At 38.5% G+C, this 25556-nt stretch overlaps 1 protein-coding gene across 3 annotated transcripts in view; it reads right to left on the reverse strand.

Moving 5' to 3' along the window:
- MINDY3 (MINDY lysine 48 deubiquitinase 3) overlaps window positions 1-25556 on the reverse strand; it is a 65145-nt gene that overhangs the window by 22488 nt on the left and 17101 nt on the right. For 2 of the 3 annotated variants that reach the window (XM_019498001.2, XM_006271244.4), the window contains 6 exons: window positions 25484-25535; window positions 23082-23196; window positions 21450-21523; window positions 20890-20969; window positions 18664-18734; window positions 17133-17213 (listed from right to left, as the gene is read on the reverse strand). In XM_019498001.2, coding sequence (XP_019353546.1) covers window positions 17133-17213; window positions 18664-18734; window positions 20890-20969; window positions 21450-21523; window positions 23082-23196; window positions 25484-25535 — 473 coding nt within the window. The remainder of the gene's footprint in view (window positions 1-17132; window positions 17214-18663; window positions 18735-20889; window positions 20970-21449; window positions 21524-23081; window positions 23197-25483; window positions 25536-25556) is intronic. The other variant, XM_019498002.1, reaches the window with a different exon arrangement.

Raw genomic sequence — 25556 nt, forward strand, 5'->3', positions numbered from 1 at the left:
AAAAGGTCAAAGGTGTTATTCTATACACAAGAACAACCCTATCACCATGAAAGGGGACAACGAAGGGGATGTAAAACTCATTTCCCACCACTTCAAAAGAGAGTTTGAAGTGGATTTCCAAGGGTATTAGTCACTGTACTTGTAAAGGATGAAACTGGATGCTGTATACAGGTTCTAAGGTTTTATGTGAATTCAACAGCTGGTCACACGCATTAAGATTTCTGTGATCAAACAACAGCCAAAAAACAAAATGACTTCAGTCAGGATCTTGACATCTTTACAGTTTCTGATTTTCCAAGGGATATGTTTAGGAGCCTATATGCTCTTAAGATGTATATGTACTTATACAGTTCTGCATGATTTCATGAAGAGAACTAATGGTGGTGCATATAATTAGCATAACACACTACTGACCAACATGTTGTTTAGAAACTTTGACAAGAAATTCAACAGCTTGCTGAAAGACCATGGAGGATAACACCAGCTACATTGCTATCCCTCAAATGCTAAAGCCGTCTCAAAGAATAAAGCAGCTTCTTTCTCCTCTCTTATTCTTTCACAAGTACAAGGGTATTGATTTTGGCTTGCCTAGATTTCTGAAAACTGGAATGTGCTATGGCATTAATGCAGTTTGTCAAAAGGTACAATATATTCTTAAGACAACTTGTTCTTCTCTTCTACTCACTTCTTACCAGATTAATATTTACAGTAAGGTGATGTCTATAGTTGGTATTTAAGAATCTGCATCCAGCAGCCAATGCAGCTGCAGTAGTTTGCTGATCACAAGGCAATCTTAACTAGTGATGCCATGGCTTGGGTATTTTTTAAATGTGATAAGACTTTAAAGAAACTGAGAACAACCCACAGAATAGACAATGGATCTTTAGAGTCATTAGACTTTAGTGGAAATACCTGCTTCAGTACTGACAATGCTCAAATAAGCAAGACTGAAATGGTAACCATAGTACTGAGATGAAATCTGAATGCACAATCCAAAGCTTAGACATACCAATGAGGAAAGGACCTTTACCACTCGATCAGGCATCCTTTTGGGGAAATGAAATTACACTTTGTGCCTGCTGAGTTGCTACAAGCATCAATTCTGTAGGCAGTGCTAGAACTGTATGTTTCAATTAACCATTTATACTGAATGGGGATGTCTATTCCTCCACATTTGAAAAACAAAATATCTACCCATCATTTGGTGATTCAGGCCCAATGTCTTCTATTGTATCAAACATTGCTGGAACCAACATTGGTTTCACACCTGGAAGGGATACAGAATGATACAATGATGTTCTCAGCTTTCTTTTCTACTGGCATGTTGACTTTTTGAATTTATTTGACACAATGACTTCCAAGTAATAAAGCTGTACTGACCAATGCATTTTGTGTGTTTAGTGTTTGCAAATAATTATTCTGCACTGTCTACAAAAAAAGCTTTTGGGAAAATTGTACTGTATTGATGGTTAGAACTCAATATCTTGAGCATAAGTTTGATATAGTTACTGCATGCGGCTCATACCCAGGAAGTGCGTTATGTTAAATTATTCAGGTTACTGTAGACTCATATTCATAAATTCATCTAATCTCATTCTATACCTGAAAAGAATTCAGTCTTCTTACTGACGTTAAATTTATTCTAATAAGCCAAAGGAAAATGAAAATAAAGTAATAGTCAACACTTGCTTGGGGAGAGACTTTGGCTAATATTTTTGCATAAATGGCTTGTGTTTTAATGTAAGTTTTTTACATGTTAATTTTCTATGACAAGGTAGTTTTATTCATATTTATCGCTATTGCCCATTTCACTTGAATAGCCGAGCTGCTTTTCCTCTGTGCTGCCAAAAAATTTTTAAGGTGGCATAAAAACATGTTTCCAGCATCAGATGGTCTGCTAACAGGAGCACGAAACAACTGCCACTTGAGGGCTGCTAGTCCTCCAATGCCTTCCCACAATTCAAAGTGGCTCAGCTTAATTCAATTCTGAGAAACACGAAATGTGTTCCTAGAAATCTCAGCATTATATACAAGGAAGAACACCAAAACAGCAATATGAGCACTATTTTGCAAGATGGTCACTGTGTTGAGTAACACTAACTCAAAAGGAGTACCTGGAGCACCAACACAGTGTGCTCCATTTAAAGTATGGCCACAGGACTGGAAAAAAAAAAGACAATGCACTTATCCAGAGTAGGCATTTATCCAAACTTAGGGTGAATACACACAATGTGGGAGAACTGTCCCAAGTTTATTCTCATGACAGAAAAACTTACCCAGAACCGCATGTACAGACATTCGAATACTGAGCCCCTGAAGAGAGGACAGCTTGCAGCGCCGACACACTGTAGCCAGGGAAGGGCTCTGTGCACATATCTACTAGCTCCCTTAGTCTGCCTCGCAACAGATGACAGCAGTGCCTAGGGCAGCCCTGAGTGGTTAACCAACACAGCCCATGATCAGTGTGTATTATCATCACACACAGACATTTGCTCTTCCAGGGAAAACTCTCCTCAAAGTGATTTGACCCTGGTTGCGCCCAGGTTATTTTTCCCTTGGAGTGGCCATTTTTACTCTGGGTGAAAAAAGCCTGAACATCTGTACATACAAGGCTTTAATGTGAACAAGTAATACTTGTTAAGTCAGCAATACCTAGTTTCTCTCATTTTCAAAGCTTTTAAAAACATCCATGACAGTGATTGTTAGAAACTAAAAACGAGTGGGAGCAAGTCAGTTTTGGGGCTCCTAATACCACACGATTAACTGTGCTGTGTATTCAACCAGTACTGCCTACATTGCTTTCGTACCAATATCCCTAAAACCAACTAGCTGCCATCCATCTGCAAAACATTGTTTCAAGATGAGAAAACTGAAATGCTTTCAAGGAGAGCCAAGATTCAAGAATATGAAAGTGGTATCTTTTACTGGACCAATTTCATGGTTGAGATAGATTTAGAAGAGCTTTCCGGTATTACAGTACCCTTCCTCAGGATCTCAGAGGGGAAGAGAAACAAAAGCAAGTGTATTGTGATACCCGAAAGCTTGTCTAAATCTATCCCAACCATGCAGCTGGTCCCAGAAAAGAAAACCCTCCATAAAAATTCTTGCCCCTTCAATGGAAGCCTATGCCTGAAACTTAAGATGTTTCAGATATAACACTACTTGCTTATATCCGATTTTCAGAGGCTAGAAAGATGATGATGAACAAGTGGCACTACCCTAGTCTGCAGCAGATGGATAATTTCATTCATGTCATGCATTCCTGAGAGTTGGAATGGAATAAAGCTGTACGTGAAATTCTAGCAGAGCTCCATATGGACAGTACTGAAAAATATCCAGTGTCATTATTCAATCAAATCTATAGGTAAGCCCTTCTGCTTCCAAAATGAGCATGTAATATTCAAGGTACTTCATAATTCTAGCTAGCCTTGTCTGCATTTTGAAAACTGGCATATAGATGCCTGCTGCCTTATAGCTACCTGCTGCCTCACAGCTTATTACAGTTACCACTTGCAAAGAGGTGTTTTGTCCTGTTGAACATCACCAACTGTCTCAACTTGCCACATGACTTATGTTCTTTTTGATAGTTTCTGGCAGGAGACAAACTTTTCTGCTGATGCTAAATAGCCTCAGCTGTCCATGCAATTTCCCACTACATTACCAAGATAACAGGGAACAGATTCAGAGCATCTGATCCAAGTAACCCTACCTCTGCATCAACCAGATCTGGATCCCCTGTTTTTCCTGCTTCATTTATTAGGGAAAAGTCCTTAACCGATGCAACTCAGCTGAAGAACAACCTTGCAATACTTTCTATTCTCATAAGCAATGTCCATGAAAGCTTGCAGAGGCACTTAACATATCAGATGAAAGTTCATTTGTTTATTACTGTTGGTCCGAGGCCACCTAGGAGTTTTCATGTTCAAAAAATGGGGCGGAGACTGTATCTGCCTAGAGAGCAAGGCTATTGTATCAGGTAAATTTCCACATTTAAAACAAAGTTGCTGATCATGAGGAAAAAAAAAAAGCCATCTTACCTTTAGTTAAAATACTAGATTACACTTAGATTGTTGTATACAGAGGAACTTTCTTGATATTATAAAATGATACCCAAGAGAGAGAGAGCCCTTTTAGCAATCAACTGCTTCTCAGTTCTGTCACATCTAAACTGCTGTGCTTCTCACTCTATTGTTGTCCATAAGGAAGGGAGGGCTGTGTTGCCCATTTGCAGTGGAAAGGAAGAGCCAGAAGACATTAAGACAGAATAACACACGTTAGCAGCTGGGAATAAAAGCTAAATAGTTACAGCAAGGTTACTCCTCGCAGCAATTGAAGGCAAGTCTGATACTTTCTCAACATTTAGGTGTGGCAGAAAATAACTTTTAAACCTTCCCAGGATGCATAGGAAAGAGCCATATAAAAAGCATAGCTTCACAGGACTGTGTCAGTCTAGCCTTTTTTGTCTGATGTTATTTCTTTTTTTTCCTCAGTTCTCTTTCATTATGAGAATGAAATCAACACACCTACGATCTCACCATTTCTTCAGTGATTGGACATGACTGATGCACGTGAAAGAGAGAAGTAGTTAGCTGTATTAATCTGAAGTGAGGCAGAAGACTGGGTAGATTTGGAACCAGACACTGAGAAAAACCTACCCTACTGCAAGCCATGAAACAAAAGATATGAGCAAAAGAAACAGCACTAATTTTATTATTCATTTCCATTTTGACAGTTTGCCTTAATAACTACTTTGGAGTAGGGACAAAACAGAGCTCAGAGGTTACTTTGAAAAATATTTCAAGTAGCCAACAACTCCCCCATCCTCAAAGAGGGTAGGGCTCATTTGCTCTCCTTCTTGTAGGCACTTTCAGGGTCTCAGAGATGGTACTAGCTTGGGGATCAAGGATAGGTTCCCTACACAGCTTCAATATAGAGACCTTCATCAATTCATGTTGACTCCGGCCCTGCCTATTAAAGTATAGGCCAAGGCAAATGCACCAGGACTGGGCTATACCACAGCATTGTGACCTATTCCTTATATGAGCACTCAACTCATTGAGGAGAGGAAGCAAAAATGGTGCCCATGACTAGACCTTTCCCACTGCTTCGCTTTTGTTAAAAGTACTTTAAATGAAAACAAAATGTTGCATTTCATGCTTACCAAAATATTTTGTTCAAGATAAAAACATGGTTTCATTTTAGCAAGAACATCATTTTGTTTCAGAGGCAACCAAGTTTTTCCATTAAAAAAATTCCCAACTTAAACCCTTTTGAAATCTGTTTGGTATCTACTTGTCTGAGGCAGGTCAGTATCCATCCATGTGTAAGTGTCTTCAGAAACTTAAATTTGAGCTCTTCTGGAATGTCAAGGTTAACTGTTTTTCTTACCTCTTTTGAACACGTCTGGATTTTTTTTTTTTTTAATTGCTTTGGAAAATACAGAGACAATCCACTTGAAACCACCTGCATGGATGTGCCAATAGGTTTTCAAAATATATGAAGGTAATGAACCTGGAAACCTGGCTTCCTGGTTTACAAACAATAAATATCTGCAGATCAACGTATTTACAACCATGAACTAGCTAAAGCTTGAAGCTAGAGAGCCATCAAAAGGAGCTGTTCAGGATATTTCTCTACGATACAATTCAGCTTTCTTTTTCTTCCTTTTTTTTAAATCTCTCTGGAGGATGTGGATGCCATTTGTTCATGTCAGACCAGGGCAGCCCTTAAAAGCAGGTCAGGCTATTGAAGTGTTGAGGGACAAAACAGAAACTCTACAGCTGAATTTCAGAGAAAAATTGGCTATCCTTTGCAGGTTCTCTTGGAAAAAATCCTGTAGTCTAAATTACTGTTCCTCTCAAGTGTGGCATCACAGAGTACTCCCAAACACTATAGTATATTTTATAGGGAAAGTTTTGGATGCTGTTCTTTCTTTTTCAGCGTTTTATTGCTGAGTGGGCTAATGGCTAGATGCTCAGTGATGTTTGCCTTAAAAAAAAAAAAAAAAGTGGAGGGGAGAAGGAATTATTCATTTCTTATTTATTAATACTATTTGGATTAACAAATTTGGATCATTCTACCTCAGTGCACAATAATAAGTGAAGGTACATGCCCTTTATATCTGTTGGATTTGTGCTGCCAATGGCTGCGTACATGCATTCAAATGGCCCAAGAGAATTCTCCTGAGTTTATTCCTCTGGCAGAAAAAACTTACCCAGAGATGCCTGAACATACATTCCAGTGCTGAGCCCCAGAAAACCAGAGAGCTTACAAGGAACTTCTGTGCACACATCTTACCTTCTGCAGGCTCCCTCAGTCTGCCTGGCAACAGATGGTAGCAATGTACAAGGTAGCCCTGACTGGCTTATGCAGACTACTCAACTGGATTGTGAAGGGGTGCATTCTGGTCCATGCTTGGCTTTAGTGGTAGAAGGCAGGCCAGAAACAAACTGTCTCTGGGGGAAGGGTGGAGGAGAGAGAGGAAGTTGCAGCAAAGCACCTGGGCTGCTGGAGAATTGTGCTGTGGTGTCTCTCAGAAGGGTAACTTTGTATAGATATTCATTCTTCCTGAAGAAGCTCTCTTGGAATGATTTAACCCTGGGTGTTTCCAGGTTATTCGTCTCCTGAAGCACCATTTCTGCTTGGGAAGAAAAATCCTGAACATTTGTATACTCGTGGTTTCTCCTAGGAGAGCAGCAAATCTCCCAAGAGAAAGCAAATGTTTGCCAGTCAGTGAACAGGAAGGCCAAAGCCAATGAACAGGAAAAGGTCTGATAAAGTTGATGCACGTCCAATTCTTTTTGCTTCCCCTGAATTCTATACTGATTTGAGAGAGAGAGTTAAATTATTGTTTTCTGCACTTTAGATTAAGAACTTTTTGTTGGTCATTAAGTGATGGGAACAGTAAGAAATGATCATTCAGAGACAAAGTCTCTGAAGTCCCCAGTTCAAATTCCTGCTTCCTCATAAATTCACTACGATCCTGGAACACCGGAGTCTGTCTCTCCACCATTCAGTCCTCTTGCTAGAGAATGGGGATAACAGTACATCTTTGTGTCACAGTGGTGTTGTAAGGTAAAATACAATAAAGATCATGAACTGGTCACATTCCTTATGAGACGAGGTCATGTAGGTACTTACAAACTCCACCCTGGATGGAAACAGCAGCTGATTCAGACTAACAGGCTTGTGTTAAAACTAGAAAAATCTCTGAACTGTCATTGTTTATGCCCACAAGGAAATGCATGACATAGGGACAAAAAGAACTAATATCTCCTTGTTCCCAGTTATGTGTTTTAGCAAAACTGTTTTGTTCTATATAAGGCACAAGTGTTAAGTGATATTAAAAGCTACAGCACCTTGCATTCACAGCAGGCTAAGTGCAAAAGCAAATTCCTTGGGGGGAGGGGGGCGGAGGGAAACAAGAGTGAAGCCTGAGAATGGCAGTTATAAAAGTTAATAGAAGATTGCTGAAAGATAAGCAGAATGAACAAGTGATGAAACATGACAGGAGAAAATCTAAAAAGCTGGAAACAGAATGAATTATCTATAAAGTAAGCCTACGCTAAGACTAATTTAAAGCATCTGAGAGAACAGGCTATGAACAACTAAGGTCAGACTAATAAAGCTTTCAATAGATGTTAACTCAAAAGAATTTGGATGAGTTCCTTGAAGAAATAATGACAGGCAATCTGCAGTCAAGAGTCACTAATAAAAGCAGAACTCAGTTAAAATGATACAAGCAACTCCTTGTGGGCAGACTGGGCTACTTACTGCATTTTAACTTAAGTCTGAAATGTAGTGATGCAGCAACCCAAGGTAGGTGATCCTTTATTCTGTATCTGAGAGAGCACCATCTCCTGACTGAAGCTCTTGTAGCACTCTAGCAACAGCAGGCAAAAATGTTTAACGTTAGTTTTGAAGAACAAATACACAACACATGGAGGCAATTTCTCCAGAACACTTGAGTGGTACAGAATGGATGGCCAACCTCTTTTCAGGGAAAGGAAACAGAGCACAGGGGAACTGGAAGTTTAAGTAAGACACTTTTCCTATGTTGAGCTTTTATTGTTTTGTGAGCAGATTGTTCCCGCATGAATCATCTCTAATCGTGATGAGGAAAGGTTACCCGGGTCCAGTTAATGTTTCTGTAAATCTTCATATGCCCCAAACTAATTCATAAAATCATGCTTTAGAAACAAGGTTTGGTCATTATCAATTCTTATTTAGACATCTGAGGTCAACTTTCTCCCTCCAAATGCCTTCAATTTGGGAGTTCTTTGCTTTGAAGCTTTATGTTGATTTTAATATATCAGTTACTTCGCTACTATTAGTGAACTAGGTGAGGGAAAAATAGGTTTAAGCACAAAAATCTTCGGGGGCACTCAATTCTCTTCTGTATTGAAATTAGAAAGATAAGCATCTGCTAGAGCCACTTGGCAGGATTTAAGAGTTCTCAGTTAATCAGATACCCAGACACTGAAGCACACTGAATGTCGATGTTTATCCAGATAGAATTTTCAATACACCAGCAATTCTTAATAGTTCCTGTTTTTTCCAGCTGAGATGACTATAGGACATAGATGACTTGGGTACTACTGCCTTAACCAAGGATGAGAGTATAAACTGGAACTAGGTCTCCTCCTTGCAATTCCTTTTGTGAGCAGTGAATGGTTTGCTTTAACAACGGTGGAGCATGATGAGCTGGTGATAAAACTGCCACTGGGGAGTTGCTGACAAGAAAACTTAGCCTTTATTTGGAAAACCTAATGCTGGTCTTTCTAGCATAATATTACCCCATGGATATTAATTGGGTCCTGTGCAAAAGGGGAGGGTGCCCAGGAGCACTCCACTTAGTGCTCTGTCTCCCAGAAGCAAACAGGCCAATATTTCGATCTTGACTCCAACATCCAAATTGGTAAAGCCACATTTTGTCCTCAAAATCTCAGTAGAAAAGCATAGCAGTTAGCATGCTCAGAGTACCCAGAGAACATGCTCTAGCTGGTACCAAGGCCATACGTTCTACTGATGTCAAGATGCTGCTGGTATTGCAGGAGAGCAGCAGAGAATCTGAATTAAGAAAAACCAGCCTTCTGAGGCAATTTCATTTTTCAGTATCAAATATTTCTGCTGAAAGATAGTAAACACAAGGTATCACGAATCAGGACTCTGGTAACAGTCCATGTATGTTGACCAACATATAAACCTAAATCACAGTACCAGTGCCTGAATGGGTGCTGGCAGTACCCTTCTGGGCCTTAAGCTACCCTTCAGCCTAAAACCTCAGTATTTATGGCTCTTAAAAGTACTCAGTGAAGTAGAATCCGTCTTTCCTTTTTGTGAAACAAGCACTCTTTGCTTTCTACCAATTAAAATGCCTTTTTAGTAAAAAAAAAAATAAAAAAAATAGAACCTTCATCCAATAGGTAGAGGCAAGGAAGAGACCTAAATTCCTAAGTTTCCACCCCACTGTCCCAGAATCTGAGGACTGCATACATCTATTCAAAAGACTGAACAGATGTTGTTAGCATATTGTTAAGATGTCCTAGTTCTCCTAAAAGATATTTACAGCTGACATCTCACTATAAGGTCTCTTTCCTAGCTGCAATAAGCATCTTCTGTATCTATGTTTAAAGACATTACAATTCACGAAAAAAAGTATAGTTTGAGTTTTGAAGAGCTCAGAAATTATGACCATACCCAGGACTGAAAGTACCTCGACAGACCAAGTAAAGTAATTTATTCCCCCAAATGAAGTAAAAAATACTAATCACTAAGACACCCCCTACACATGCAGGTAAAGGTGCAATGGGATCTAATGCGCAATCCAGTCACAGCTCCTGCCATGCCACACGTGAACAGCAGGAGGTACAATTGAGGGACTGTTTATTAGATCCTATTGTCTCTTATTGCCGATGCTGAGGAAGCCTGATCCCAAGCCCCTCCTAGCAAGCTCCCACAGCTAGAAGCCCCCCTCAGCTGAATGACTCCCAGCACCAGGGATGCCCCACACAACCCTAGTGCTGGGGGGATTGTGGCAGCTGTGATCCAAGGTTCAGGGGTTTCATGCACCCCTGAGTCCTAGAGGTTTTATGCTGGGCATGGTGCACATTTGCTACCTGTGCAAATTAAAGCTCACCAGCAAACAGCTAAAGTTAGCACACATTTTGAGGTTTAACTTTACAGCTGGTTGGAGCTGTTTGTTGCATAAGTACTTTGCTTGTATAGTTGGTCCTAAGGTAATTGTGCAACTAACTAGTTAACTGTATGATACCCATGTAGAGGGGGCATAAGGGCTAGATTCTCAAAGTACCTAAGCTTTATAAAGCTTGAGTATTGTAATTCCTACCTTCTAGGCATCCTGCCAGGAAGCAGAATCTTCAACCCTGAATATCATGCCTAAAAAAGGGCATTTTTAAAGTCCATTGGACAGGAAATGACCCAAGCAATCCCAAAAGGAAATGCAGAGAAAAGGGATGGGGTTCAAGACTCAAGGCAGCTAATCTGCACAGGTAAATACTTGACCCCTACTCTGCCCAATACGGAGCAGAATTTTTAACCCAGGTCTCCCACATTCCAGGTGAATGACCCAACTACTGGAGTAGGGTGTCAGTCTTCCTGGTGCAAGAGGTATTTAAATGCTGAGGATGTTAGTGGCACATAAATGATGGGTTACATCATCTAAAGAGGCAGATGTAGCCAACCAAGTATCTACCAATTTATTAGAGGTAAAGATCTCTTAAGGTGGTATCTTTTATTGGACCAACTGTGCAGTTGGGATAGTTAGACAAGTTGAAAAAGTTCTTGCATTTTATATCAGGTCTGAACAGTTCGAGCCAACAGAGCACAGTAAAAAAACAATTGTAATGGGATAGCGGTGGGAGGAAAAATTCCTAGGGGTACCAGGCAAACAATTAGCTGAAGAAAAGAAGCTGATCATTGGGAGAGCAAGGTCTAATAAAAAAGGAAGAGGTTCTTTCTTATCTTTCATGTGTGGGGAGAATTCAGGGATCAGGTAGGTTATAATGTGCCAGAAAACCAATAGCAATGTTAAGTCCTTGGGTCTCAATAGCAGCTTATGAATTTTTGTCCCCAAATTCACCTTTTAAAGGTGTTCAGTAGATTTCACTTGAGCATGAGAGTAGTGAGTTCAGAGAGGGAGTGGCCATTCTGTGAGAAATGGCCCCTAATGGTGTATGTGTCTCTGCCCTTTACATTTTTCCTGTGAGACTTCACTTGGGTATAGAGCTGCTGTTTAGTCTCACCCACATAGCTGCCATGCAGGCATTTCGTGCACTGGATCAGATGCATAACATTGTTAGACGTGCATGAATGACGGATTCTGATGGTTTTGTTATGGTGGAAAAGAGGGTGTTGATTGTAGAAGCAATGGAGATGTCTTGACAGGTTATGCATTTCTCGCTAAGGCAAGGCTGTGTCCCATCTGATATCTGTTAGGCAGTGGGGAGTCTGCCTTGAATAAGTTGGGCAAGGTTAGGGGGTTGTTTAAAAGCCAAGAGCTAAGGGACTAGGAATCTCTCTCAGGGCCTGATTTTGTTGAGTATAAGCTGTGCTTGTTTGATGATTCTTCTGATTGGTTCCATCTCTACTGGGCTGTCGTTGTTGTATAAACAGAAGATTTTAGGTTGGCAAGGTGGTCATTGTAAGTATTCTCCTCACAGTAGATGCAGTAGTATCCAAGGGCCGGACTCCAGATTATAGCTTTTTTGATGTGCTTGGGATGACTACTGGCCTTGTGGACATGCATATGGTGATCAGTGGGTCTTTTTGTATATGGCAATTTGTAGGATGCCATTCTGGATGTGGATGGTGGTATTTTCTAGAAAAGCCGATGTTAGTGGGGAACACTTCAGAGAAAGAGTTTGATTGAGAGGTGATAGTTGTTTAACCTGTGGTGGAAGTAAATAAAGTGAGTCTAAGTGTTCAGTTCAGATGATGAAAATATCATCTATTCCAGAGGTTCTCAAATTGTGGTGTGAAGACCACTACTGGTCCGTGAGCTCTATTCAGGTGGTCTGCAGAAAGGTTGTGGAACAATCGAGAATATCTGTACTTGTAAGGTAAGACTACTGATATTAAAATATGAGCTGTGTGCTTTGATTTGTAGAAAATTAAAAAGTTTATTAAGTGGTCTGCCAAGACGCTTAGCAATTTTCAAGTGGTCTGTGGGAAAAAAAAAAGTTTGAGAACCACTGATTTATGCAATACAGGTATATGGCAGGTTTGATACTGCAGTTTTCTAAAAGTTTTTCCTTCAGGTGGTTCATGAAGAGGTTAGGATATTGAGAGGCCATCTTTTTGTCTGCAGCTATGCCCACAGTTTGGAGGAAATACAAATTATTAAAAGTGAAGTTACTGGAGTTGAGGATGAGGTAGAAGATTTGTGCAACATGTTGCAAATGAGAGTCTTCTAGGTATTTCAGGCAGGTAGCTGTGTCTTCATGGTATGGGAAGTTAGTGTACAGGCTGGTGACATCCATGGTTGTAAGTATGACCTTCTTGAGGATGTAGGCAACGTTCTGGATTGTGCTAAGGAAATCTGTAGTGTCTTGTAATGAACTTCCTCTTTGAGTGACAAGTGGCTTCAGAATGGTTTCTATGCATCTTGATAATTCTTTAATGAGGACATCACAGTTGTATATGATGGGTGTGCCAGGGTTACCTTATTTTTAGATCTTTGGGAGCATACTGAAAGTTCTTTGGGCAGGAGTGTGGAATTATTTTTTTCCAGAACCTGGTATGGGAAGGATTTGATATTTTCCAGGTACAAATTATGGTGCTGGGTCCTCCACAAGTTGTTGTTTTTTTTAATAGTATTTGGTGTCAGAGAGTTGCCCATTGGCTTCACTAATGTAGTCCAGATGGTTGAGGATGACTTTAGCTCCACTTTTGTCTGCTGGGTTGATTACTATTTCATTGCTGAAACTCAGGGAATCAATTTACAGAAATTATTTGTATATACAATGGAAGAGACCATGCAATGCAAGAGGATTAAACACTGCAAGTTCAAACTCCTAGCCACTGGTGACAGGGAGAAAGAAACTAAGGGGCACTTAAGGCACTCAGCCCCTTACGCTTTCAGCTGGAAACGTGCATTCAGCAAACAAGCACGGGTACTACAGAAATTGCCGACAAGCAGTGTGGACTAGCAGGCACTAGGTACACATAGGCACCAACAAAGAAATTCATGTATTGGCAAGCATTTGAAGAAAGAACTGTTCTTCAAGACCAAAGAGAGGCTTATCATATCTTACATTTGATACAACACTTAAATGATATTTAAGTAAACTAAAAAGTGCTTAGGTCATGCTTTGGAATGAATAAGATTGCTAGATGGTATTCGCACTTGACCTATTTCTATTAAACTAAACACTAGCAATATTAAATGTTATGGAGCCCAGAAACCAGTTATATATTAGGAAATCTTAGGCAGCTAATTAATGTCCTAGTTAACGAACTAGGACATTAATTTTTGAATCTCTAAACACAGGACATGCCCTAAGTAAGTTAAGGAAGTCTATGTCCTCAGCAGCTTACAAAATCTTGACATGACATTATAAGTATAACATGAAAATAAAACAAGACAACATTTAGATAAAATGGTGTATATACATCTAGGTAATTCTGTTCCTTATAGGTTAGTTATTTTTTCCTTCATTTCTTCTAGACTTCACATGACAATTGATGATTTTAGAGTTTTGAATATGGCAAGGTAAGCAATTTATCAAAGAAATTTGGCATAAAAGAAGATACCAAGAGAAGACTGAGAAGGGAAAGGTCTAGACTTGTTGACTGAGTAAAGTCAGTTATAATGCACCAGTCCAACTGATTTCAAGTTTTGTTTGGGATTTTTTTTAACCATATGCTGCATAAACATACATCTAACTTGAAGCCAGCTTATATTGGAAAAAGTGGGAACAAGGATCAAGTGCGTTTCAAAATCTCCTCCTGAATTAAGCCTGCGATAGGGAAGTAGCAAAAAGAAAGAATATTGATAGGCATCTTGAAAAGGCAGCTATTACTATGGTGCTGTGATATGTCTGTATCAAATCACCATATTTACTCAAATTTGAGTCCTCCCGCCTCCCATCAGCATGGGGGGAAAAAGCCCCTTGTCTTAGGTTCACATAAAAAGTGGGGTGCAGGTGGCTCTGACTCTGGTCCTAAGCCCAGGTAGGAACCAGAGTCAGATCCACAGAGGCCTCTTGCCCCTCCCTCCACTTGCCCTCTGCAGCTTCTGTGCCCCCCACTACTGTCCCCTCACTGTCAGAAGCAGCTCAGCTCCAACTCAGGCTGGGTTCCCTCCTAGGCACACAGCACATCGAAACTCCATCCCCTGCCTGGCCAATCAGTAGCACCAACACTGCTGCACTTCCTGCTCAGCCAATCACCAGCACCCAAACTGCTATACAACCAGCAGGGGTGTGCTTCTACTGACTGTGCTCTGGGAAGGGAACAAAGCCCGGGGAAAGAGGGCGATAGGTCAACTGGAGAAACAAGGTAATAGGTCCAAAGAAAACACATGGTTAAGGAAAGAAACTCAACTGAAGAGTAGGAGCCTGTTCTGAATAAGTAGACTGACCAGTGCACAAAAGTAAGATTTGCAGGTAAGAAAAGATCCTGCTCAGTCTGAAACCTCAGAAGGAGCAAAATCATAAAACTGCAAGGGTATATTTCAAGATCTTGGCTATTTTAATTTCTCTCTCTCTAGTCCTTTTAAAGTAAGTCACTGTGATTAATACAATTCTTTGCCAAACTGATATTCCAACTACGCTGTGCCCAAAGGTATTATTAACAATTGGTAAGGAATCTAGAGTACCCACAGTCTAAGCCAATCATTCTCAACCTTTTTAGATTCAAGGCAGTCCTCAGACTCAAGGTACCAGTCAGAAAATGTCAGTTCTTATTTTTCATTCAATTTTTGACTACAGAAAAAAATAATTGAGTTCTTTTCAAAGAAGAATTGCTCTAAAAGACCACAAAAGGTTATAGTTTTTAACATTATGAATTTCTGTTTGACATTTCTGGGTTCATCTTGTGAAACATGCCTGCACACCTAACAATGTTAACACTGTGTGGCACCTTGCAAAACGCTTGAAAGGATCTCAAGGCATCCTGTTTAAGAATTGCTAATCTAGGTCAGGTTGCTCAAACTCTCGCCCATGGGCCAAATCCAGCCTGCAGAGCTGTGACACTCAGTCCACAGGGATCACCACAGGTCAGAAAACTTGGCAGCAGGGAGCAGTGCAAGCTCCAAGCAGCTGGATCCAGCCTCACCTGTGCAGTGGGCAGAGCAGGGTCCACCCCCATGTTTTCAGATTGAGCTGGGCTGCTTCCCTCACCCCTGCTCACATGTCTAGATCAGGGCCAAAATGCCCCGCCCCACCCCGGTCCCTGCACACATCTGGATTGGGGCCACTGTCTCTGTTCCCACTACCATGTGAATCCAGACCAGGGCCATCCTGTCCTGCCTTCACTCCACAAATCTGGATCAGGACCTGGCTGCTTCCCCCCACCCCTTATGTATTCCGATCAGGGCCATTCTGCACTGCTTCCATCTGGATTACGGCCACTCCACCTCACCTCCTCTCCTCCCACGCACCTGGACTGGAGTCACTCCGCCCTGCCCTTGGCAGACAAATGACGATCAGGCTGCATAACCCCCTGCAGCCAGACCTGACACTGCCTATTTGGCCCACAGGGCAAAAAAGGGTTAGGCATCACTGGTCTTGGTGAAGTTCTAGGAAGAATGCATACAGAACTGGAACTGGGGGCACAGGTGTTAGACACTGATTTCTGTCCATGAGAACTAGACAGGAGTTCCCAACACACCAAGGTAGGGCATCAAATAACATGGCCTAATCCTAGGCTCAGACCTCAAGACCCAGAAATAACACTGAGACTCATTTGCCTTGGAAATGTGGGCACAGTGCATTGCCCGCAGGTTGATATCTGTGCAGTAGGATACCAATTCTATAATTGATAAGAGGGACCAAATACAATGCTCTTAATATTCCCAATGAAGGTAAAGGTCACATTTGTAATTTTAATATTGCCATATGACGTAAAAAGTTCTCCTGGGGAGAAACTGCTAAGGAAGAGTTTTTATGTTTAGTGGGAGAAAATGGAAGAAAATGGAAACCAAGACTGACAAATTCACCAGAAAAAGTGCCTGACATTTTTAAGACAGCAGAAACACTGTAACAGGAAACATACAATATTAATCTTCAAGATAAATCTTCCTAGAAACTATAACTTGTGGAGACCACTGCTCCTGTGTTTTCACTTTGTCCTAAGTTTCAGCTCTTGTTTCAGGATTCATACATAAGAAAGTTTTCATTGTAGGGTTTCTGAGTTAGGGATGAGAACAACTAGCAGCTCTTTTAATTAAAAGCCACCACTTCAAGTCTTAGCTACAGTTAAGAAACTTTATGCAGATAATACCTTTTCAGAGAGGGGAGGTAAAGTTAAATTAATAAGGGAAAATGTTTTTACATCCACAGATAAAGGAATACCAAGTGCGTAGAACATTCAATATATGGTTTGTAAACTGAATAAGAACTTATTTCAATCTTACCTCAAAAGTTCTGTATGTTGTAAAGTTTGCAAATGTTAAAATGCTTTCCAGCTGATTTTAAACAGTTAATATACATGCACATAAAGATGTTCATTAAGAATTTTTAAATTTACCTCTTCTCTAATCATTAAAATGTGCAAAAAGCACTGTCAGACAGATGGAGTTGCAATCTGCCACTATACACTGCTTTCAATCTTTCCCACAATTGCAGCAATTTGAGATTTAACACACGACAGCTATGGCATACTAAACTACAAAAATCAGTGGCTGAAAAGTTTGTGTTCTTTTTAAATCCAACACTTTCAGCTTAGGAAAACAAAGATTTCCTAAACATCCAACTACATTAATGAAACTTTTTGAACAAACATGTTTTTAAGGGAAGAGTGTTTAAAAATGGAAAGGTTTGTTTAAAAATGCTCAGTGATTTAAATTTTATATTAAAGGCAGAAACTTACATTGTAGCAAGATCTGAACACTGGACTTATATGGAATTTAACTAACTAGAGTCAAATAACAGAAACCAAAGTTATCATACCTTGGCAAAAAAGACTGTGAGGTGTGTTTCACTGCCAAGTATCCAAATAGGGAACTTTGGAGATTTCAAGTAGGAGCCAACCTTAGAGAAAAAAAATGTAAAAGCACAACAAAAACAGTTATATATTTAGTGAAAGTGCCACCCTCCCTAAAAGTAATGTGAAGTAATTTTGCTCTTTAACCCACAGTAGAGCTGCTGCTGGTATTCTGGATTAAGAGCACCACTGCTTCTACCCTTAATAAAGGTAGAGTCCACCTGGTTGATTGATTTGACTAGGTATACAATAAAAAGAATCCATATTTAAATAAATCAAAATAAAGAGGAAAGAAATAAAAAACCAGACCCATCAAATATAGTTCTTGGTCTTTGTTCAAACCAAAATGAATGTCATCATCACCTCACTTGTGAAAGGAAAACCTCTTCAATACCCCAGAGCCTAGGGCATTATACCAAATGCAGTACATGAAGTGCATTTATGTCTACCTCAGTCTGCTGCTGCATATCCATTTAAATGAAGGGACATGCATAATTGATACACTGAGGTTCTGACATTTTTAGGTATTTGCAAGGATTACAAAATACGCTGACAGCATTAGGCAAGTCAAAAGGACTCAAGGAAGACAAAAACAAGTGAACAACCCCTTTCAGAAATGTTACCATAACAGTAGTGTGCATGCATAAAGATAACTAAAGAACATCAATGTCAAGGTTCCAAAGTATTACAACTGAAATAGCAAGAATTTACAAATGTCTCCTAAACGAAGCTTCCAGGACTGAGAAAACTAAGGTTCTCTACCACAAGAATCTGTAATTTTTTTGTTTTCGATTTTTAAACATGCCAGGACACCTACACATGACACTCGAAAAGCACTGCAACTGGAACAAAGAGATACTAAAAAGCACCAAAAATACCAAGTAAATATCTGTGGCATTTTGCTTTTGTTTCTAATATAGGAAACAGTGGCAGCAACCTCAGAATTGCAAAAAGAATGTTGTAAAACACAACATCCATCTCGGAATTTAATCTTAACTAAAAAAAAGTGAAGATTAATAAAAAATTTAATTGTTAATATACCACCATTTATCGATTTCCCCTGCAGTGTTTTCTTTCTTTTTTAAACCGCTGAGGGTGACCAGAAAAGGTGATATTAGTTACTCAAACTGGTTTTACTTCGATGCATTCAAAACTTTGTGAAACGGATAGTATTTCTGAGAGAAGCCAGACTTTTACACGCAACTGATTATTTTGTTCAAGGAGAAATTGCCACCAGCTAACCATAGTCACTCTTCAGTGAATGAATAGCATCCCTATATAACAATTCCTTTCAAAGGTTACTCATAAAGATTTATTTAACATCATTAGAGATGCATTGTTACATAACTTTATCCTGTTTCAGTTTGAAGCCAGAAGTATTATTGCTAAATAATATTCCTCAAGATTATACTCTTCAACACTTGAAGATATTTTCAGAAGAGCATAATGCTGCAGAAGTAGAAAACATTTTAAAATTACACAAAAAAGGCAGCTTACCTTACAATATCTCAGAGATTCCATTACGGTCAAAAAGCCTACAGTTGCCTGTTTATGTATGCCAAGAAGTTCTGTTTAAAAACAAATCCCAAATATTTTAATACACAAAAAATACAAAAGCCTGGTTTCAGCCATTTTCACTTTCTTCTAAAAATTCCTTCAAAATAACATGATATAAAATGATACTCAAGCCTACAAAACCATGCTAATTTTTTTTTAAAAGAGTAGAAAAAAGGTTTAGGTAAGGTCATTTAGCTACAGACTTTAATACTTCTTTTATAAAATGAATAGAACTGACTTAGTTTTAACAGAAGCCTGCTAGTTACAGCTTTGTTTCAGAAAGTTGTTAGATTGAATGATGTAAAAATTTGAAACTTCTCCAATGCCAGGGACAGCAGACACCAGCAATCAAATATCACAATTATTTCACTGATTAAGGTCTATTTATTGACTAAGTTGTTTTCTTAAGCATCCATAGTAACAATGAAAACTGTTTTGAATATATGATACATAATCCAGACAGAACTAAGACAGGGACTTCAGTAGGTTTAGACACTAAATTGAACTCTTATGGTCACATTGCTACATAAGGGCTGTATAAAGAGCAATACAGGAATCCACAGATTTCAGAATTCTTAAGAGAATACTGAACAAGCCAGATACAAGTGATATTTAAAGCAGCTAAGGTACAGTACGGAATATCTGGCTTCTCTATTAGTACTAAGGGGAATGGCACTTCAGGTAGAAGTTTTCTCCCTTCCAGGTACACAGCAGCACAGAGAAACTGCTGTCACATAATGAATGTTCAAATAACCACTGAGAAAAAGATCTGGCAAGGGTGACAGAACTGCCTACTTTTTTGTGACATGTAAAAAGAAGAGTCATCTCTGCAGAACTTCAAATAATTTTTCCAACTATTTAGTTGGTCTAATAAAAGATATCACTTTTACCCAAAGAAGCTTAAGTTGAAGCAGTTCACCTAACATTAGAATGCTGTCACCTAGTGTCAATACGACACAATGCAGAAGTTCTCACAGAACTGTACTTAAGATGGTACATAATATATTGCTGCTTCTTTCAGGTGAAACTGTCACCTTCCAGACTGATGCACATGACCCAATAAAAATGAAACCAGTAAGATCTGGTACAGTCCACCAAAATGCTTCATGAAGAAAATAAAGATGAGTTTCAAAGACAGGACTCAAAATAAACTGGGTACCACGAATAGAAAAACATGTTCCAACTATGGAGAGCTGTGGGAATAAGAGAGAAGACCAAGACCATGTAAAGGAAAAAGTGTATGTGGTCAGAGTGAAACACATTCAGAGATAATTTTCTGAATAAATTATATTGACTAGAAATTTGTAGGAAAAGAGTTACCTAGCACCTGCACTTCTGTAATTTCATGAATTAGAGTATTTTACACTACCTGCAAAAGTTTTGAATCCCTAGATTTTATAATCCAATACCTTTTTGAAAACTAAGCAAAAACAAGTTTGCTCAAAATATGAATTTCTAAATGTTATGCTACACCAGGGAAAACCTATCCTAACTGAAATTAAAAGGCAACACATCGACAAGTCATAACTTTATCAGGAATTAGTATCATACATATATTTGTTCAATTTTATAAATACTGAAGTTTCAAATACACCTTTACTAATAAGTCGGTCTGAATAAAATTGCTTTAGGGTTTGAAATACTTAAAGGAATTGAAAAAATAATAAAAAAGCAAGAGACAGGGAGGTAGCCAAAGGAGACCAAAAGAGGAATAAGACAACAAAAACAGCCAGAAAGGGCTGGAAAAGAAAAAGCAGTGGTGTTGCCAATGCAGCAACTTCAGTTTCATTACTGAAAACAGGGGAACTTTAGAGTCTGATGTAACTGATCAAAATATGCCCTCTGTACAATTTTAAGAAACAACCCACCCCACCCAATTTGGATAGTCTGGGGCCAGAATTCCATTTACTATCCCCCACATACATAACTGAAATAATTTTTTAAAGTTACACTAAGTTCTGTATCAATATTAGCTGTCTAATCCTCACAAAACTCTGAGGTTTATGTTTAGGTATTATTTTTATTTGATGAACACACTGAACTAAAGGACAGTATAGTAGCTTCTCATCTACAGAACTAGATAACACGTGTACCAATACAAGTTTCTAGCATACAACTGCTATACCACATACAATTAGGTTAAAATATAAACTAAAATTTACTTACTCATTCCTGAGCACTCTCTATCTCCATCCCACACATTAGAGACTGCATGTCCCGTCAGCAAGAGATTAATTAAGCTTTGGCTATGTAATGGAAATAAAGACCCTATGAAAACTTAACATGCAATAAAATTCTGACAATTTACTTACTCTTTAACAAAATAAAGAAAAATTACTCACATCTTACTATTTACTACACTATTTTTTTACTGCTTATTTTCATTATTGCCGAGATAATCTACACTTATCTACCAGCACATTTAAATGCAGTACTGCTAACTTCTCTCATAAAAGTTTGTATGCTTTTGTTGTTCAGTATTAAGAAGATATTTTCTTAAAATCAAAAGGCTGCACAGTTGAGCTACCAAGAAGTCAGACAAAAATTATATTACAATTAAGTTGCTTTTATTTACAGCAAAATGACAACTGAATTCTCTTCATCCTTTGCAAACTGGCCAACTTTATATTATTAGTCTATTACTGTACAGCAAAGAACATTATTAATGAATTATTCTGGTAAAAGTTTAAGTGGCAGCAAGCATAAAATCATTATTACCAACTTACCTTCCATGGCCATAAACAGGATCTATTAATGGTTCTGTTGAGTCTTCAATTTCGTTTTTTATGTTTTCAATACCCTAGACAAAGTAGAAACTACTCACTGGAATATTTATAAAATGGTTTTTTTTTTCCCGTTAAAGAAAGAACACACATTTAAAACTAGGAGATATAATATAAAGTAACAATCAGACAAGACATAACAGGGACTTCCTATACTGTCTGGCTACAATGTAATGCCTTTACCATACAGAGATCTGAAGCTGTGACTTGAACTATGTCCTTCATCCTTGGGATAGTAAACGTTACAAACCTGCAAGGCAACACGTGTCAATAATGTATAATCCTGCTACAAAAAAAATTAGCATGTACTGGTCCTAAAATGAAGATCAGTTTTCAAGCCTTCCTCTGGTAGAAGGATGCAAAATAGTAAGATGGAAGGGTCTGTTAAGTAAGGAAGGAAAGGGAATGGCAACCAATGGATCTCATTTTGATTATATAAGAGCACACAAGCAACTGAAAAACTAAAACTAGAAAACAGGCCTGCTTTTACTTATTCCAATTACTTTATAAAAGTTTTACTTTTGTTTGTTTAGCACTGCAGAACATGCATCTGTGGGACAGCAAAAAAAGATGCTATTCCTGTCTGTGCAGCATCAGTGTTACAACCAGTTACAAGGCCCGTTCTTGCCTCGGCAACATCCATGCAATCCCAAAGACACCAGATGGAGCAGAAGACAGAAATAATGGACACAAAGGGTCTATTTACACCAGTGGTTGTCAGCCTCCATCATGTAAAAGGCACCACTGAAAAAATGCTAACTTAGCTATCACTTTTTTTTTTTTGATTAAAGAAAAATAATAGAACAATTTTCTGTTCAAAGAACTCAAGCCACAGCAGGTCAGAAATCAGGTTTGCACACCTAACAATGCCAACATTGTGTAGCACCCTGAAGCATATCTGAAAGTACCTCAAGGCACTGCAAGGTGCTGAATCACTCTGATTAAGAATCACTGATCTACACATCTTCAGTTTCTGTGGAGGGAACCTCCCACCCTGCACATGTTGAACCTGAAAATGTTCTAGAGGCACACTTCTGGGTTTAGTGTCTGGAGAACTGATGAAGATCAACGTACACACTGAAGCTGCTAGGATACTGAAAGCCCCATGGGCCATTTCATAGGGATGGTAACAGACAACTACAACTCTAATAAAATAAACAATTAGCAGGTCCTCTGCAAGAAGATCTTCTGAGCAATTTTCTTTTTTCCATGGATTTCACTTACCAGGTAAAAAAAAAAAAAAAAAACCCTCAAAAATTAAACCCAAGTTTCTGATTTCTAGGCTGAATGTGATCTTAATCAGACAGAGTTGGAAGATACCAAACACAGATAAATTGTTTTAAATGGAAGAATACTGTCCACCCCTTTTCTATACCACTACAAAATACCAGACAACATTCAGAACACAAATTTAATTCTAAATTTATATTTACAAGTTTTTGTGCTGGATGCCCCCTCTCAGCATGAATAATTTGGCCATTCTAACCATAAATTTAGAACTAACTCTGAGTTTGCTGCTCACCTTCAAGCAAAGAAAAAGGAAACAATCAAAAATATTCTTTTTTAAAAACAAACCTTGGTCAATATCACAGAATACAGAAACAGCAATACTCCAAATCTGTTTGTCCACATTGAATACTGATCCCAAACTGCATCCTTGAGTTCTGGAAAGCTTCTGAACGCTTGCTTGCTAAAAACAGAAAACGGGAGAATTAATTTAGATGAAGCATTAGAATAGTGTCAACAGAAACAAAAACAATGTTTGGACTAAATATGAAATTATGTAAATAAAGGAGAGTAAAGTTGCCATTACTGTAAAGATGAAAATGTAGTAATTTCTGCACTTAACATACACATCACAAACCATTTGTATTTACCTATTTATCAGAGACAACAGATGATTTTAGAGACACTTGTAACAATTCACACAATATTTTTCTATCAATATGCAAGCATGACTTTAGATTGTATAGTCTATCTTTTGCAGATAGTATACAATTGTGAATTAGTACTAAATGACGAGATTAATAGTTATAAACCATCTTTTAAGTTGCAATGAACTGAGTAGGTCTACCTGCAGAGTGGTATCTGTTATTGCATGTTAGCTTGACTAGCACTCAGTTTAAGTGAGGGGGATAGGTTTTACTTTTAGAAAAATGTTCATCAACCTAAGAAATTACTTTCCTCAATAAATGATAAAGAAGGCCCCATCAGAAGCCACTTTATTCAATGGCAGACTAGTCTTTGAAATGCAGCCTCAGACAAATCATTACTGAAGCCTTTAAAAAGGCAGCTATTAAAATCATATTGAGAATATGATCATCATAGATGTTGGCTGCACAAAGCCTTAAGAGAAAGCAATATGTGCAACAGCATTTATAAGTAAAAAATAGGGAGAAAACTGGTGTGAATAATAAGGTAACTGCCCTCGATAATGATAGGTATACTTGAACAGGCAGCTAGACCTTAAGTGAAAAACAGGGGTGAGGAGGGAGAGAGGAAGAGCTCTCTTTGAATGCAGCACAGTGATCTGCTTGTTTTGTTTTGGGACACCATGCAGTCAGGGCCAGATTGCTGTTCTGGAATATGCAAGCACTGATCTTATTTTCTGTAATTGGAGCTTTGAGTACTTACTCGTTTAGTGTACAGCAAGTATACATTTAGGCATATTAAGCAAGCTATTTCTTTATGTTCCACATACTTTTCTTTTTTTTTTTTAAACACAAACTTTTTCTGAAAAACTTTGTATAGTTATAGTACAAATTTATTTTTGCATGAGGAAAAGTTTACCCAGGTTATTAAGGACAAAGCATACCTTGTGATCTCAGAAAAGAAGCACAGGAGACAAAAATTTCAGAAACCTACCCTGCCCCTCTGCTCGGTTCAAAAGGCATAGAAAAGGTACATATTCCCAGTGAAGTGGGCTGCATGAAGCTGAGGAGGATAAATATCAGAGGACATAGTACAGGACCAGGGAAGGGACAAGAATTGGTAGCAGAGTTAGGCAACAGAAGTCAGAGCTTCTCACAATTTCTTCCTCCATCATGTAAATGGCTTTAAAAAATTATGGACAGAGACCATTTTCTTAATTATCCCTGTAGTGAGGGTGAGAAGCTAAAGGTCATTTGAGTTTTAATCAGAAATTTGCATTTTAGCAAAAATATTCTTGAACTTCTAACAGTGTTCTCAGTTTGCTCCTTATACTCTCTTACAAAAATAAAATATAAACTATGCATTTTGAAAACAAAATTATGATCATTCTCCAAGACAAATCTAATGGCATGTAATCTTCTTATGAAGGACTTATACAAAAAGAAGAAAGAATAGTGCTAAAGCTAAAACAGAGAGTATCAGGGATATCTGTTAAGGTGAAGTATTTCTCAAAATACTTCTGCCCTATGTTACAGAGAGATAGCCTGTGCTGCAAACTGCTTCTGGAATTACAAATCAAACAAGCATTTCAGCCAGAATAATTTTTAAAGAGTTTATCAAGTCAAATTTAGAAGTTTAGTTTCTTTTACTCAAAGCCTTCTAACTACTATGTCTAAAATATCTGAATCTTGCATTTTGCCCTTGACTACACTAAGTTCTTTCACAGGTAGATTTCACAGACATTAGGGCTGGAAGGGACTTTGCAAGATCATCCCTTCCAGCCCTAATGTCTATGAAATCTACCTGTGAAAGAACTTAACATAGTCAAGGGCAAAATGCAAGAGTCAAATATTTTAGACAAGAAATCTGTAATGTTTTGGTCCTAGTGGAAAAAAAAAAGGGGGGGGGCGGGAGAAACAAAGTACTGTTTCCCTTTGAAAGGTAAAAAAATACAGTGCACAGATGAAGATTGTTCAAACAGTATTAAATTCAGTTTGACCCCATTTGTATATGTCATATAAAAAAAACTGTTGCCATTCAACATGGAGATTTTGAATATTAGTGTGACAATTAGTGTATTTTAAATGTTCCAACATGTTACTTACTGAATTAATGCATGAAATCGCTCAAAGCCAAGCTCTTCGACAGCCAAGGCAGCTATACACAAGAGACACTTTT

The sequence above is a fragment of the Alligator mississippiensis genome, chromosome 5 (genome assembly GCF_030867095.1).
Source record: "Alligator mississippiensis isolate rAllMis1 chromosome 5, rAllMis1, whole genome shotgun sequence".
Classification (NCBI taxonomy): domain Eukaryota; kingdom Metazoa; phylum Chordata; order Crocodylia; family Alligatoridae; genus Alligator; species Alligator mississippiensis.